The sequence below is a fragment of the Delphinus delphis genome, chromosome 18 (assembly GCF_949987515.2).
Source record: "Delphinus delphis chromosome 18, mDelDel1.2, whole genome shotgun sequence".
In the NCBI taxonomy this organism is placed as follows: Eukaryota; Metazoa; Chordata; class Mammalia; order Artiodactyla; family Delphinidae; genus Delphinus; species Delphinus delphis.
Genome location: NC_082700.1, coordinates 62,723,846 through 62,740,324, shown reverse-complemented (window position 1 = coordinate 62,740,324; position 16,479 = coordinate 62,723,846). Strand labels below are relative to the sequence as shown.

At 37.5% G+C, this 16,479-nt stretch overlaps 1 protein-coding gene across 1 annotated transcript in view; it reads right to left on the bottom strand.

Annotated features, from left to right (window-relative positions):
* The window catches only part of GPC6 (glypican 6), a 1,076,096-nt gene that overhangs the window by 532,162 nt on the left and 527,455 nt on the right, over positions 1-16,479 (bottom strand). Inside the window, exon 3 of the mRNA XM_059996234.2 lies at positions 6,974-7,365. Within this exon, the coding sequence (XP_059852217.1) occupies positions 6,974-7,365 (392 nt within the window). The remainder of the gene's footprint in view (positions 1-6,973; positions 7,366-16,479) is intronic.

The window sequence follows — 16,479 nt, the reverse complement described above, 5'->3', positions numbered from 1 at the left end:
AGATCTTTTCTTCTTCTGTAAGACCCCACTCATTCTGTAAGTCCAAGTCTGACTATAACCTACTCTAAGGTGCCTTTTCCAATTTCCCAAGGCAAAGGGAAGCATGCATTTCTCTTGATTCACATAGCATTTTACCCACACTTCAATCTTCATCCTGATCCCCTGTGCCGCACTGAAACTTTTACACCTCTATCTCTGTTGGATAGACTGTGATTTCCTCAAGGACAATGCTGTTCATTGTTATTTCCTGTTTCTTACGGAACAATGCCCAGCGAATAGCAGGTACTCGGCACATTTGCCTCTCAAATGGAGTGGAATGCTTTTAAGCAAAGAAAGACAGACATCATATGGTATTACTTATATGTAGAATCTAAAAAAATGACAAAAATGAACTTATTTACAAAACAGAAATAGACTCACAGACATAGAAAACAAACTTATGGTTACCAAAGGGGAGAGTGGGGGGGTGATAAATTAAGAGTTTGGCATTAACATATGCACGCTCCTATATACAAAATAGGTAAACAACAAAGACCTACTGTATACTACAGGGAACTTTACTTAATATCGTAATAACTTATAATGGAAAAGAATCTGAAAAAGAATATATATGTATGTATGTATAACTAAATCACTTTGCTGTACACTTGAAACTAACACAACATTGCAAATTGACTATACTTCAATAAAAAAAGAAAGGTTACTTTTGAATTATGCAGGCAAAATAGACAAGCACAAAATCATTAGCGAAATAGGCAGTTTTTATTCAAGGGTTCCTTTAGGTTTTCCAGTCTTATCTCTGCCTGTTCACTGTCTTGTACTTCATGCCTCAGGAATACCACACGCTTGCAGCTCCCTGCACACATCTGTGGTTTCACGCTGTGCTTCTGCTGAGTTGTTGCCTCTGTCTGAAGCACCCTCCCCTATGCCAGGTGCCCTCGTCATCTGTCCCAATGCCCAGGCATCCTTCAACACATCATTCGGCATCTATATCCCTGAAAGTCTCCCTGCACTCCAAGGTTAAGCTAGGTGCCTCTATCTGTTCCCAAGACATCTATTGCAGAATGCTCACATTAGATACTGACATTATTTGTTTCTGTCTCTCTCCCAATTAGTACTTGCAAGTACTTTAATTTGCTTAGTCTTTGTATCTTAAGAACTTATCAACAGTACCTGACGTATAAAACACACGGAACTAATGCTTATTGATGAGGCATGAGCTAAACTGCCACAATGGCTCCACTTTTACAAAAATCCACATTTGGATCAAATGACTGTTGAGCTATTATAACCACCCATCTTGGACTGTAGGGGAGAGAAAGATTACACCTGTTACGTATGTTCATAACTGTGGTTCCCAAACTTGTTCCAGCTATGTTACATTGACATACCCCTTACCTTCTCCTTTCATTATGAATAAAACTTCAAACCTAGGTTCGATGGGGAGAAATGTACTCATTTTAATGGAATTCCAAAAGATAGTATAATTTTAAATAAAATAGCCTAACAGGCATAGGTTATTAGAAACAGACATAAGCTACAAAAAGACTAAAAAGAAAGGATACACAAATAGCTTTTAATGCACTGGAAATAAATGGCTTCATTCTCCTCAATTTTCACTCTCTTAACTATTTTCCAAAATTACACACCAAAGCTAGGCATTCTGCAAAAGAACTTAAAATTAGTAATAAAGATTTCATTCATTGTTTTAATCAAAGTAACCAAATTTTTTTCATCAAAATGGGACCTCAGCTCTTAGTTCTCTGGAGTCCTCTGTAGAACACCATATGCTACTCTTCAGGGTAGAGGCTCTTTTCTTCCGCTGAAACCTGGACTTCCTCACACTCTTGTGATTTCCAGGGCTTATCACTGCATCTGGACCATGGTAAAATTCATACGTTTCCAATGAATTATATTAATAAGCTATTTTTGTTGTTTTGGCCTCTTGTACTAATGTTATTTTGTTACTATTTTTTATCATGATATTATTTATTGATGGCAAAGTGCTTTCTAAATATAATATAATGTCCACACCATCATCATAAAACAGCAAGCATATTTTATTTATGCTGACTTAAAAGTTGTAAACGTATTATTGATCATTTCAAAAGGTTTACCTATTCTTCCTAACATTGTATGTTATTGAACTAACCTACACTGGATAATCATCAATTACAGAAGAGAATACACTGACCACAAAAGAAATAAAAAAGCTTTCATTCACCTAAGGCCTCTTCATGGCCTTTTTCATTTCTGGATGACTCTAAAAAAATTAACTCCAATCAAAAGATCACCACACACACACACACAAAAGATCACCACAGAAGGAGCAAAACAAATCATTCAGGTGACAGGTATAACAGGTGGTCTTCGTTTATATATTAAATTCTATCTCAGAAGCAAACAGCTAAATAGAATACCATTTCCCTTGTAAACTATATCCATGGCAAATTCTTCAGAATGGTTTTCCATTTTGATCAGAGAATGTTCTGAAGGGATGTATTTCATAGGCTTCATTTCATCAAATTTGATGATAAATTTTTTCAGCCTCATAATTTATCAACTACATTTATTGAAAATTGACTCTCTGCTTATTGCTTTCTAGGCACACACTGTTAATTTAAGACTGTTTACTCAGCTGGATGGACCAGTTAAGAGGCTCTCCATGCAAAGATACTATTATGGGTAGCAGACATAGGCAGGTGACTGTTGATACAAATATTCTGGTCTTACGAAAGCCAGACATTCTTTTCAAAGTCACGACCCACAAGGCAGAAATAATTTAGATAAGAAAATAGACAGAAAATAGTTAGACAGACAGATAGATAGATACATAGATAGAGATAAATGACAGTATTTGGCAATAGTTCAGGTCCTATAGATTCCAATTCCATTACCTACCTAATTTGTCTGGAATGAATCCATGACATGATTTTCATAGTTGAAGTGGTTGCTACTGACACAATTTACAGATTTTCCTCATAGAAGTCACTTTTATTAAAGCAAAAAGATATGAAAGTCATGTCTTCTTTGTTTAAATGGAATCAAGATGGACCAGTGAAGACACTTAAGTCACTTGCCTTCATGATGAAAAATGGAGGCTCAGTCTAAGCAGACAACTGTTACTATCTCTACTCAGCCTTCTTTCTGTTCGTCACAGTGCTAGGCAAGCCTCAGAGGGACTGCTGGCACCCAAGTTCCCATTCACGAATGGGTATATATAGGGGGGTAAAGGTGGTGCTTTAAAAAAGGGACCGTGCTAAGGAAAATAGCCTGAATCCTTTCTCTCGAGACCACTATATTATCAAAATGTGCTTTTATGTTCATTTTAGAGCTTTGTCTCCCATGCCTACTTGGTATCATTTAGTACGGGATGGAACATGGAAAGTAAATGGTCAAATCCACAAACAGCAGTAAGTCTGATAAATCACTGAGGCTAGCTCAGGGACTTGATCATATCTACAGAGATGGAAAGAATCATAGATGAACAACGGTGAAGTCTCTCCCATTTTAATCTCTTTCGTTAAAAAAATTTTAAACCTGCACACACACACACACAGCACAGAGCTTAAGAAACAGTATGTTATTGATAACTGTGGAAACCTCTGAATATCTCTCCTTTATAATACCTCCAAACCTAATCCTTAGAGGTAATTACCATCTGATGTTTGTGTTTAACATTTTGAAGTTTTCTTCAGAGTTTTACCACATATATTATATTTTAATTCCTAAATGATGTATTGCTTAGTTTTACATTTTTAAACTTTATATAAATGGTATATATTCTTTGGTGATTTTATTTATTTTTTAATCTCAAAATGAGATTTCTGCAATTGATTCATCCATGCCTGTGGCTAGAATTCACTTATTTTCAATGCTCCATAGGATATCATGGTGTGAAGAGATCACCATTTATGCAGATGGGATATTTGTGATATTTCTACTTTTTATGTTATTGTAAAAAGGCTACTATGGATCCTACACATATATTTGTACACATGTGAAGCAGTATGTCCAGGGGTAGAGTTGCAATTTTAAGATATGCATGTATTCAATAGCACAGCTATTTTCAAATCGTTATTTAAAATTAACCTGCTCCATCCAAAGCCTGGAAAAAGACAATGTTCGTATCTGAGATGGCAAGAGTAAGTTTTAAAAATAGTTATGTTGACGTTGACAAATTAGTCCTCCATTTTTCTGGTAAGGAAATTCCCCAAACGTTGTGTCAAAACATTTGTGTCAAACTGCTGTGTTTTGCCAAAGAGCTAAATTTTCCCGTCAAAACACTTAATTAGAAGCTATTAATGATGCCTTCCTAGATTTAAGAAGCCACTGCAAGAGAAGAGAGAAACTGAAGGAAAAAAATATCCCCCAAGCCAAGGTGCAGGAGATAAGGAAGTTTGTGGATCGCTATTTGGGAATTTTGCCTTGAATTCCTTAACTCTTCTGCAGTCATTTCACAAACTCTAACTCACTCAGTTAACAGACAACAGGGAAACTTCTGATATATGAAGGGCTAAACGTCCAACACAATTCTTGCTTCTCCTCTTAATATAGTTAGTCTTGTAATATTTTATTCTTATCACAGAGAATGGTTTGGGTGCCGTAAGTCATCGTCATAAGCACCCAAATGGCACTAGCAGATCTGTATCTGATTTACTCAGCTACAGACCATCTGGTAATCATTAGGTGAGAAAGTTCACTGATAAAATACTTAAATCCCTGAGTCGTAAATTATTTGAGAAAAAATTGCTTAGCTTCTTCTTTTAAACCAAGGCTATATATCCACATCCAACTCTCTCTCTCTCTCTCTCCATCCATCCATCCACCCATCCATCCATCCATCCATCCATCCATCCATCCACCCACTAGAAGGCAGTGACCAGATGTCAGCATGGGATTTATGATTTGAGTAGGTTAGGGCTAATGAAACTCAGGTCAGAAAAGCTAATATCTGCATAGAACAGTAAACATTCATAGTTACACGACCACAAACTACATTGCAAACCCACAGCAGCTGTTCTGCAAATGAATGTTGGTCATGAAGAAATCAAGGGAAGAAAGATCTCAGGGTTGCTGAGTCTATCTCTCCTCCCATCTGGTAAAAAACTAAAGGTCGTACTCTACTGATGGTTGGTCCATGATATCAACCTTTACCATGAAGCTGGACACATTAGATTTTTGGTACACAAAGACCTCAGAATAAGACCGTCAGGGAATGAAAAGGGGAGGTACCATTTCCGGGCTGTTGTTAATGCCATCCTCTGAGATACAGGAGAGACAGTCAGTCAGTCAGCAGCAACCTCTCCTCTGGCTTTTTAGATGCTTTGATAGAAAATATTCTCTTACCTCACTGAGACCTCCCCAGACCAAAATATATGCACCTAATCATTATTCACACTCAGGCAGATTCTACATAAACAATCAGGAATATTGCATATATTAATCCATGCCTTGAATTTCTTACCTCACGTTTCTCATTCTTCAATAAAAGCAAAGACTTCAATTTGAAGTCACTGGGACTAAGCTTTTTTTTAAACAAAATCTATCTCTCAAGAATATATGGAATATATATTTATTTCTTATATCTATCTATATTTCACAGACTTTCCCAGATAATCATATTTCCTCTTATTACTCCACCTGGCCAACTCCTTATTAATCCACTTTTGAGGTTCTATTTCCTTTGGTATGTAGAATATTGTTGATTTTCAATAAAAAAATTGTTTTTAACATCAAGGTTATAGGCCCTTTATATTATTAAATCCCTGTGTTTATCCTCATCAAAGCGTTCTTCCAAATAATCTTTCCATATGCTCAAGTAAACTTTTTAAGAATTGATAATTAAAAAAATGGATTGCTATGAATTTTACAAACAGAGCCACAGAGAAACATTTTTAACCGTATATACATCTTGATACCAAGATGTAAATACTGAGGAGATTAAAGTGGGGAAAAAAGAAACATGCCAGGATGGTACTAATAGTTATAAAAAATATATGGCTCTTTGGCACGACCCTGCAGTAAGAAAGTAATATTTATCAATAATCTTTGTACAAACATGACCTTCTTGGGGTGACATAATACCAGACTTCTGTTATCTATTGTTTTAACTTTACCTCTTAAAGTAATCATCTTTCAGTTTACTTGTTGGACTGCCCTCATAAATGGGCAAGCTCATCTCATAAGAGCAGTTGAATGTCAAGGAAGAATTTAAACGAAGGCATATATCCTCTACACAGGAAACACTCAATGTTTTAAAAACAGCAGTGGAAAAAAAAAACCCCGTGCAGTAAAGGTTTAGAGACATCCTCAAGGAACGGCACAGACGCGTGTTAGTGATTTATCTTTCTCATAAGCCCAACGCAATACACGGCATTGAATTGCAAAGATAATGGATAACAAAAAGAATTCTCCGCCAGATTCTACACTTTGCGTTCATTAGTTGTCCCTAGTCCAGTTCTACAGGTGTCAGCTCTTCTTTTACTAGTAAGGAATTTGGCCGCTTTGACAAGGGTGATGAAGAAGAAGAAATGCCAGGTGCTGGTGTTCGCAGCAACAACTTGCCTCCACTTGCCAGCACCATAAGACTGTCTCCTTGGGACTTCCTAGAGGATTATAACCTCCGGATGGACTGCTTCATGAGTATTTATCATCCTTAAAACTGATCAGAAATGCCAGGTGGTCATGGTTACAAGACACCTGTTTTCGCGCATTTTTTGATAAAAGCTTCTCTGCTGAATTGCTGATAAATATTGACATTATGTTTCAAACCACACGCAATGGCTTGAAATCCTGGCTTCTCTCACACAAAGAATTAAGCTTTAACATTTAATTGATTTCTCTAAGAGCAAGAACCACTGTAAGTGAGAACTTTTACCTTGAATTTCTTTTTTAAACGTTGGTTTTAAAAACAAACAAACAAACAAAAAATGAGAAAGGCCAATTAGAAAGACAGTAGATTTTCAATTACCTTGGAAACTCGATTTGCAACTTCTCTGCCCACGGTCAGCCCCTGGACAAATGTCCGAGCAGCAATGAAGGCGCGAGTGACCTGAATTTTCAGCTTCCGGGGAACATCTCCGAATGGTTTCAGCTGGTCTGTGTATTTGCTCACGCACTCCAAGTAGTCCTCGCTGAAGTGATACTGTGGGTTGATCAGCTGAAACATTCGTTCCAGGAGCCGAGCCCAGAAGTCATTGAGCATCTCCTCCAGATTCACATTGCCCCCAGTGTAGTATCTTTTTAGCTCTGTGAAGAGGTCCTGGAACACTTCCGAATTCTGCATGTACAGCATGCCATAGGTCCGTACAAACATATCATTTAGTGACTTCTCCGCATTTTCCAGAAGCTCTCGGAAAAATTCTGCAGATAAAACAAGTAAGCAGTCATAAATTAGCAAGATCTAGGAAGTCCAAGGCATCTACTTACCTTAAAAACAACTGCTTCTAATGGTTATTTTCACAGAAAAAAAATGTATCCTGTGATTAAGGTATCAATGAACTGATAGTATTTTAAGTGAGATTTGACCTACATCTGTGATCTTCTCTGAGTCAAAGAAAACAGAAGATCATGGGATTCTGTCTGAAAGAACATCCATTAACATTAGGAATTTACCATTTAATACTCCTCCAAAAAGGTTCAATTATATTTCCATTTATTGTTAATTTTAGAAAATCCTATGCTTTCAAATTAACGCAAATCAGAACATGTGGCTAAGTATTGTCATTAATATAATAATAAATGCATAAGTGATAAAAACATTTGCTCCAGTCTGTTTACAAATCTGTTCTACCACCAAATTCCATTAAATTGCTTTTATTTGGAAAAGTTCATAAATGGGATATTCAAATCAATGTAATATTTGGACTCTTTGTAGTTGCTATATATAGCAATCAATTATCAGTGTTTAGAGATTCATAATGCAATTAAATGCACTTAAAGCCAAGGCTATAGTAAACATAATTTAGGCTGCCATAATGCATAAGAAAGTTATGAAGTACCATGCATTATCATCATACGCTATCACTATCATTTTATAGCACTTGAATAAAATATAGGCATTTGGGCTTTCTGGTTAAGAGGTTCTAAATGAAAAAGTGTCTACCAAGAAATGACCTCTTCCATCCTGCAGTAGCACTTGAGTGTTTCTGGGAGTAGTAGTAGTAGGCAAAAAAATAGGATGGCAAAAACAACGTCCCTGGGTACTGGTAGGTCCTCATATTAGTCTCCCTCAAGACGCAGTGCATATGTGTAAGATACTTATCCATTTGCACAAATGAGCCTGGGTAGAGCAAGCTCAAGTTTTATCCCATTCAGAGAATGTGACTGGGGGTGGGAAAAAGGCTATGGAAAGATCATTCTTCTGAGTCTGTAAATCCAAGTTACCAACAACTGAGTAATTCTGCTTTACCTCCTACAGTTCCCTTTTATTCCCAGAAGCTACGGCCCCTCTCAGTTAAAGTCGGGGAAAAAGCAAGTCCTGGATACCTCAAGGAATCCCAGTAGGAATCAAATAAAAACCTCTTCCTTTTTCTAGGGGCTTGTGGGATTCTTTTCCTGAGATGCAGAAGAGAAAAAGCAATGACTGTCTCTATGAATTCTATGGAAGCTACACCTAATTTTGTCTTTATCAGAAGGTGCCTGAAGAACCACTTGATTTAGCTACTTCAATTCCAAATAATATAGCATTGAATCACTGTCTTGATAAAATGGTGTCTATAATGGTGATTATTTTGTATTTGTTTTCAAATAAAACCAATACACTAAATCTTAAAAAGGACTCTGTTCAATGTTTATCCTCTTACTACGAAAGAATACTTTTTTTTTCTTAAATACAGAAATTATGTTGCTACACTTGTAGCAAAAACTGAGGGATTATCTGAAAGTCATGGCTTATCACCCCTGGGTAATCTTGTTCAAGGCACCAAATAGTTCTTATTTTAATTTTTCCCAAATGTAAAAATCAGGCTAAATAGTTTTAAACCTCCCTAATCTTCGAGGATTCATTAAGGAAAATCACTTAGGGCAAAAATGTTCAAAACTGTCAAAGGATTAATTAATCAAAATATTTATATATGCTATATGTCTATGTTATTTATGATTTTATGAAATAAGAAACATTTCAGAAGTTTTTCAGAAATTTACTAGTAACTTATCCTAAAATGGAAACTATATTAAATTATTAATATTAATAACAAAGCATAAAAATAGCATAGTAAAACCTTTCAGTCTTGAAACCAAGGATGAAAATAGCTTGGCCTTGTTCATATAGGAGCAGAGTGAAAGGTGTTATAATTGTGAAAGAAACTATGAAAGAATGGAAAAATCACCGAATTGAAAAATACTAATATAATGAGACTGGAAAGTAGATTTTCATCACGAGCTCCGGATAGCCTATTCATTTGTCTTCTTTTTGAGGTCAATTATTTTGTTGGACTCTGAAATAAAAGCTTAATTTATTGAATACAGAGTACTGCCTTCAGCAATGAATGTCAGTAATCAGTAGTGTGATCTGGATTTGCAAGAGAAAAAAAAAAAAGAAAGAAAAATCTTCTGGTTCTCATTGTTCTCCAAAGATTTCAGGTATAAATCCTTCTCTGCAGCGATGAAAATTTTGTTTTTTCTTTTACAGAAGGTTACATTCCTAGACTTTTCCTCTCCTGACACGGGGAAAATTAAATATTAGGCTTATGACCATTTTGTAGCTGAAGAGTTAAAATCAGATTGTCCACTCACTGTGCTTTGTGGTTTGTGTCTTTATGCCTAAATTAGTATCATAATTGAATATAGAAACTAAGTTATCAGATTTCCATAAATATGGCTCAAGAAACATTTTATTATTAGATTCCAGGATTAAATTTGTGTTTAAGGGTATGTCATTGTCTCAAAAGTTTGCTCTTAGCTTCAGTGGTCCTCAAAAGTCAAGTTATTATTCCATGTTCAAAATCATTATACGGTTTAGTGATCTCACAGTCAAAGTTAATACTTGGTATTGAAGGATGTTAATGCATTAGCCAATTACGAAAAATGTTGGTACCCTAAAGTACATTGATCTTAGATCTTATGAAAGATGGGAATCCAAGGTAGTGAGGCAAAACTAATGTCCTCCAAAACATAAGTATTCTCATTTCATTTTTAGCATGCCCACAGACTTAAACTTCCACCTTTTGAACTGTGACTCTTTGAACAAAGTATTTTATGCTTGGATGAAAACTGTCTCAGCAAACCAAACAAGATGGGGATTTGGAAGACAGTTATCACACCCATTTTGCTGAGCAAGTATTATGCCCAAACAGCATAGAGAATAAAATTGAAGAGCCATGTAACAACAAACAAACAAACAAAAACCCTCAATCTAACCCTTTGCTTAATGGGAGAGGTCAAAGCTCACAGTGGATAAAGGCTTCAGTCAACAAAAATTCTCATGTGTAAGAGTTTGGCAGATGAAGATGTTCTAAAAAATGTTTTCCTTCCCCAATCACAAAATATACATCAAAGATGGTTGCTTAGGGCTCATTTATGCTTTATAGATGCACAAAAGAATTTCTTCCAGCCAGCAGTAGCCTCTGGGAGGATTTTATTCATCTAGAGGGGAGATCTGGATGTGAACATCTGTTTGCTGCGGGGCAGACTGCCCCAAGTGGGAGAACAATCTTGTAGATAAAAACCACCACTGTTCCAAAAGCAAAAAGAAAGTCTACGCATGCCACTGATCGCTTGGAGAGGCCTCTTAAAGGGCAAAAATCAACTCCTAGGAGTCAAAAGGTTCCCTAAGGGTATCTGAGAAAGGCTTCAAATAAAGTCTCCAAATGAATGCCTCAAAATGTAAGGTGCACACAGGACCAAGGGGAGGTGCAAGCCCGAAGAGAAAGGCAGACTAAGGGCTCTCAAGGAATCTGCAGTCCGCACAAAACAGCAAAAGCTGGGCCCATTTAAGCTGGAAGTATTATCTAGTTAATATTATCGTAGGGGGACTGGGCATGGCAACTGGATCAAGCACTGTTTAGCATTAACCTAGAAATTGTAGCATCTTCCTATTCTATTCTCGTGCTCTCCAAAACATTTCTCATTGAAAGGTCATTTAAAATGAGTGTTTCAGATGGTGGTATAAATCCACATCATCCCAGAACCCAGTGAGAGAAAAGCTTTGGTCACTGGTGTCAGTGGAGACTGTATCTATGCATGATCACAGACAGCATCTGTCTCACCAGGGGAAGCAGGTAGAGTCAATTTGCTTCCCTAAACCCACGTATTTGTGTTGAGTGTGTTACTCTCGTAATCTCTTTCTTTCTGTCATCCTCTCCACAAAAGCATGCTAAATCAGTTCAGCCAGCGCAGAACCCAAGCTCTGGCTACGGAAAAACCTCAAGTTGCTGGCATGGAGGGTAAATGATTCAGAAAGCTGGTATCCTATAAGGACTATGTTTCATAGACACAGGAAAGCTACCACCCTGCCCCCGACCCAGGCCCTTTTCAAGGTTAAGTGACTAGGAGAGTCCTTCCCTCTGCACACACCTGTCAGCTTTCAAGTATACCTTCTGAGATGACTTCTCCTTTCAAAGTCCCCTTGCTTACATCATAACCTGATGTGACCAGCAGGGAAATGCTGGGATAAGGAGGAAGAAGAACCCCAGCGCCATTTACTCTCTTCTCTGGTAGACTTACACATGGTCCCTAAATGACCCACTTCTCCCCACTCCCCAGACGCTGAGACTCTATAAGAAGATTGGTGCTGCACAGGGAGTCCTTGCCACATGCAATGTCACCCTTGGCAGGTCATGGCTTATGTGGAATGGGCAGCTGGATGCCAGTCTTCTACATCAGGGGTCTCTGCCTCAGCACTGTTGACATTTTGAGCTGGACAATCTTTTTTTAAATTATTTTATTTTACTTTATCTTATTTTTTAAAACATCTTTATTGGCGTATAACTGCTTTACAACGGTGTGTTAGTTTCTGCTGTATAACAAAGTGAATCAGCTACACATATACGTATATCCCCATATACCCTCCCTCTCGCGTCTCCCTCCCTCCCACCCTGCCTATCCCACGCCTCTAGGTGGTCACAAAGCACCGAGCTGATCTCCCTGTGCTATGCAGCTGCTTCCCACTAGCTATCTATTTTACATTTGGTAGTGTATATATGTCAATGCTACTCTCTCACTTCGTCCCAGCTTACCCTTCCCCCTCCGCATGTCCTCAAGTCCATTCTCTACGTCTGCATATCTATTCCTTGGAAAATCTTTTTTTTAAATTTTTAAAATTAAAATTTTTTTTTAAAATTTATTATTATTATTTTTGCCCCACCATGCAGCTTGTGGGATCTTAGTTCCCCAACCAGGGATTGAACTCAGGCCCTCAGAGTGAAATCACGGAGTCCTAACCACTGGACCACCAGGAATTCCCTAGGCTGGACAGTCGTTGTTGGGTGTCTGTCCTGTGCATTGTAAGATAATAAGTAGCATCCCTGGCTTCCACCTACTACATGGTATTGGCACATCCTTTCTCCAGTAGTGATGACAAAATTGTCTGCAGACATTATCAAATGTCCCCCAGGGGGACAAAATCACACTCACCCTACCCACTGAGCACCACCCTTCTTCTGATAAATTCCAGAAGCCTAGAAAGAGGCTATCAAAACATTCCAAGAAAAAGCCAGCACATTTCTAGACCTCATCAGCCTCGCAATTTATTTACAAGATGAACTTGAGGAGCTGTGTGTGCTTTAAGTGAAAGGAGCTGAAACACACATCCTGTTCACAGGTAAGACTGCTGGTCCAATACTACCATTTCCTGGATGGTGCCTATCACAGGGTAGGGCCTTAAAACGTGGTGACTAGTGAACGAACAAATAGATGGTGAACATGAACACCCAGTGAAATACATCCTGACTCCACGTGGACCAAGCTCCTCTTAGACAGTAATCACTGTGAGAGAGAGATGCTACAACCACATCTTAGAGCAGACATAACTGATGTGCTCTACTGTCATCCTCCAAACTCATGCATTTATAAATATATAAACATTCACATCCTCCCATGCTCCACGGTCATGTGCATCTACAGGTACAATGCCCCGTGGCCTCTGCTCAAAAGCATGGTGGTTGTCAAGACGGCTCTACCAGACCCTCGCTTCCTCTCTGGACATCTCCGCCTGTTCTGAGCCATGCTTTGCCTGGTTTCACTGCTGCCTCTCCTGCTGCTGGTCCTGCTGGGCCTTAACCCCACGGCCCACGATCTCACCAAGCTGCCTGCATTCACATTTACTCGCGCGCTTCACTTAGGCAGTGGCTCGCATGAGTTAACTCTTTAACCACCCTGTCTCCTACACTGCACTGAAGCCTCCTTCCATCCAATAGCTGGTCAAATAAACACAGTTTGGAACTCTGCTGTTTTCAGTGAGCAAGACACTGCCACGTTTTATTTCGTCATTATTCAGGTTAAATAATTATGTCAGGGAAAGAGGAGAACTATTTTGAATAGATATCCTATTATATCATCTTTGTAGTTTTTCTTAAACATCAGTTGCGTTTTTGTGTAAGAAACAGACCCTCAGTAGGCATTTTTAAAAATTATGGGGTTGAAATTAAATTAAATGATTTTCAAAATAACAATTTATTCAACAAGGGAGAAATCAGAATCCGTAATTACTGAGACGAAGTTGCTGTAAGCAAAACTTCATTTGTGATTTGCCCCTTCTTTATCTCTTAATTCATACTTTCCCTTGCTCTGTGTGTGTGTGTATGTTTTCATAGATTATGTTTATTATGTTATAATACGCATTATGATTTATTCAGTCAGTTCATCCCAGGAATTAATAGAAGCCTATATAATTTCAAAGTGAGTTAACAGTAGTAATCTACAGATTTCCTGTTTGAGGGATTATTATAATCAAACTGCAGATGAGGAAACTGAGGCCCAGAAATGTTAAGCAAGTTGCCCTAGACCACTAAACTGGCGCACGACCCAGAGCGCAAGAGACAACAGGACAGCAGGGCAGTTTTGTAGTTTACACGAAGTCCAATTTTCACACTGTGATTTGAATAATTAATGAGAAGTATAATAAACTCCTGGGACACTGGGTAAAACCATACTTAAATATAAATTGCAAAGTGCATTCTAAAATCAAATCTAAATTATCTTTTAAAAATAATTTTCATGTGTGATTATTTTTCCACTAATACTAATTAGCTAATGTAGATAACTGAAACTGGAGAGCACATGCAAATCCCTAGGGTTGGTATATCTTCCTCAAAGGAGTGGCTTCCACTAGAAGAAAATCAGGGACCGAACCTGTGATTACAGCTACAGTGCACAGAACAGTGACTGGTATGCAAAAGGATGCTAAAAATATTTGACTTTATATATGTCCCATTTTATAACATATATATACACACATATATTGTAGATATTGTTTTATAATAACATGTATATATTATCAACAAATACATTTAAACATTTGAATAAATTCAAACAAGCAAAATATAAACCAACAATGGCAAAGAATATGGGAACAAAATGCTCCAAATATTTAATATCCAGCCCTTTACCAAAAAATTTTGCCAATCCCTGGCATAAAGGGTCAAAATCCTAAGTGAGGGCTTCCCTGGTGGCGCAGTGGTTGAGAGTCCGCCTGCCGATGCAGGGGACACGGGTTCGTGCCCCGGTCTGGGAAGATCCCACATGCCGCGGAGCGGCTGGGCCCGTGAGCCATGGCCGCTGAGCCTGCGCGTCCGGAGCCTGTGCTCCGCAACGGGAGAGGCCACAGCAGTGAGAGGCCCGTGTACAACAAAAACAACAACAACAAAAATCCTAAGTGAAATGTTTTAAGATAAATTAATCAAACAGAATGTATTATGCCTTTGAATTCTTATAAGTAGGAAGGCAATTTAATTATTAGTCTGTTATCTCTTAGTAGTAGAATAAAAGTTCTTTCCTCCATTATTTTATCTTATATGTTAAAATTTGCTCTGGCAGCCCTACAGCCTGTTCATCTCTTTATATTCCCCTGCGAGGTAACTAAAATCCAAAAGTAAATTCTTAAATCACTTAAATGATTTAAAGGATTTAGGTGACTTTAGTGATTTTAAAGTAGACACCCTAAATTTTTCTAAGATTGTGGTTTAATGAGTCCCTGGAGATTTTCATGAGGAGAAAATCTAAACCTGGAATGTAAAATAGACAGTATAAAAATGAAAAAGGAAAAGAAAAAATAACATTCTCCTCTGATACTACGTTAAGGTTAAAAAAAAAATACAATTTTCTTTTCCAAATTTCTTTTCATGATAATTAATGAAAATAAAAATTTAAACAATCTTTTAACATCGTACAAGGCCCTACAACAAAATAAAATGCTAATAATAAATCTAGGAGAATTATTTTCAAAAAATAATAAATATATCAGTTGTTTAAAATGTTACAATACAGAAGTCAAAAGTTGTTTGCTATATTAATCCAAAGGTTATTTTCACTACATTACTCCCATTGTATGTTGGAAATTCTTATAAACTATATCTAAATAAGTAGAAACGTAAGAGTTCTGGGGAAATACTTCTAACCAATAAGTCAGGAAAAAAAATGCCCCAAAACTTAGGATACAGCAAATGCATTTTTAAACACATTATTCAGCTCAACTGGACACCACCATTCTATATTCTTCCAAGGTAGCTAATCAAGTTGACTAGACTTTTCCATGAAGAAATTTTTAATGAGAAGTCATCAGTTTACAATCATGAGTATTTGTTAAAAATAACCAATATCTTGCAACAAAGTCCTTTAATTCAATACCATTAAGGTAAAGTCAGCTGAAGAGACCCAAAGCCAGGAGATTTTTCAGAATCAGGTGTGTAATTCAGCTGCAAAAAGAAAAGTTGCCTGGAAGCAGCACTCTGTAATTGGCCAATATAGGGAGATTTGAAGCAATAGAGCAGTTTATGGAAATTGTTGATTTGAATTCACATTTCACAAGGTGAAATTTTTTCTATACTTAATGATCCTTTACACATTAGATTGATAAATGTTTTATTTCTTGGTAGGTTATTTCTCCCAAAGATCTCTTTTAAAGTAAGGAAGACTGATTAGGCCACTTATGTTCACAAGGTGGTATAGATAAACTATTAATGCTGGGAGTCATGAGTTAAGTTTGAAAGTTGCTGACGGTTGCTGCCAAAAGCAAACAAGTGTTTTGAGACTGCAGATGGTATTTGTATCTCACCCTAAGCAATGCATATGAAATTGAAATCAGGGATGTTTACTGAGTTCACCTCTATCATCGCGCAGCTCCTTAGCTTTGGCCTACGGACAGTGTTCTTTAGGCCTTGCCCAACACCCTGCTTCCATTTTTTTCTGATGACATTACCCACAGCATGGGGTATATGCTCTCTTCATAGTATATTTCTCTCTTTACAATCCAGTTCTTTTTCCAGCTCCCCTGACTTCTTCACCCAACTACTCACTGGGCCAGAGGGTAGAACACACCTC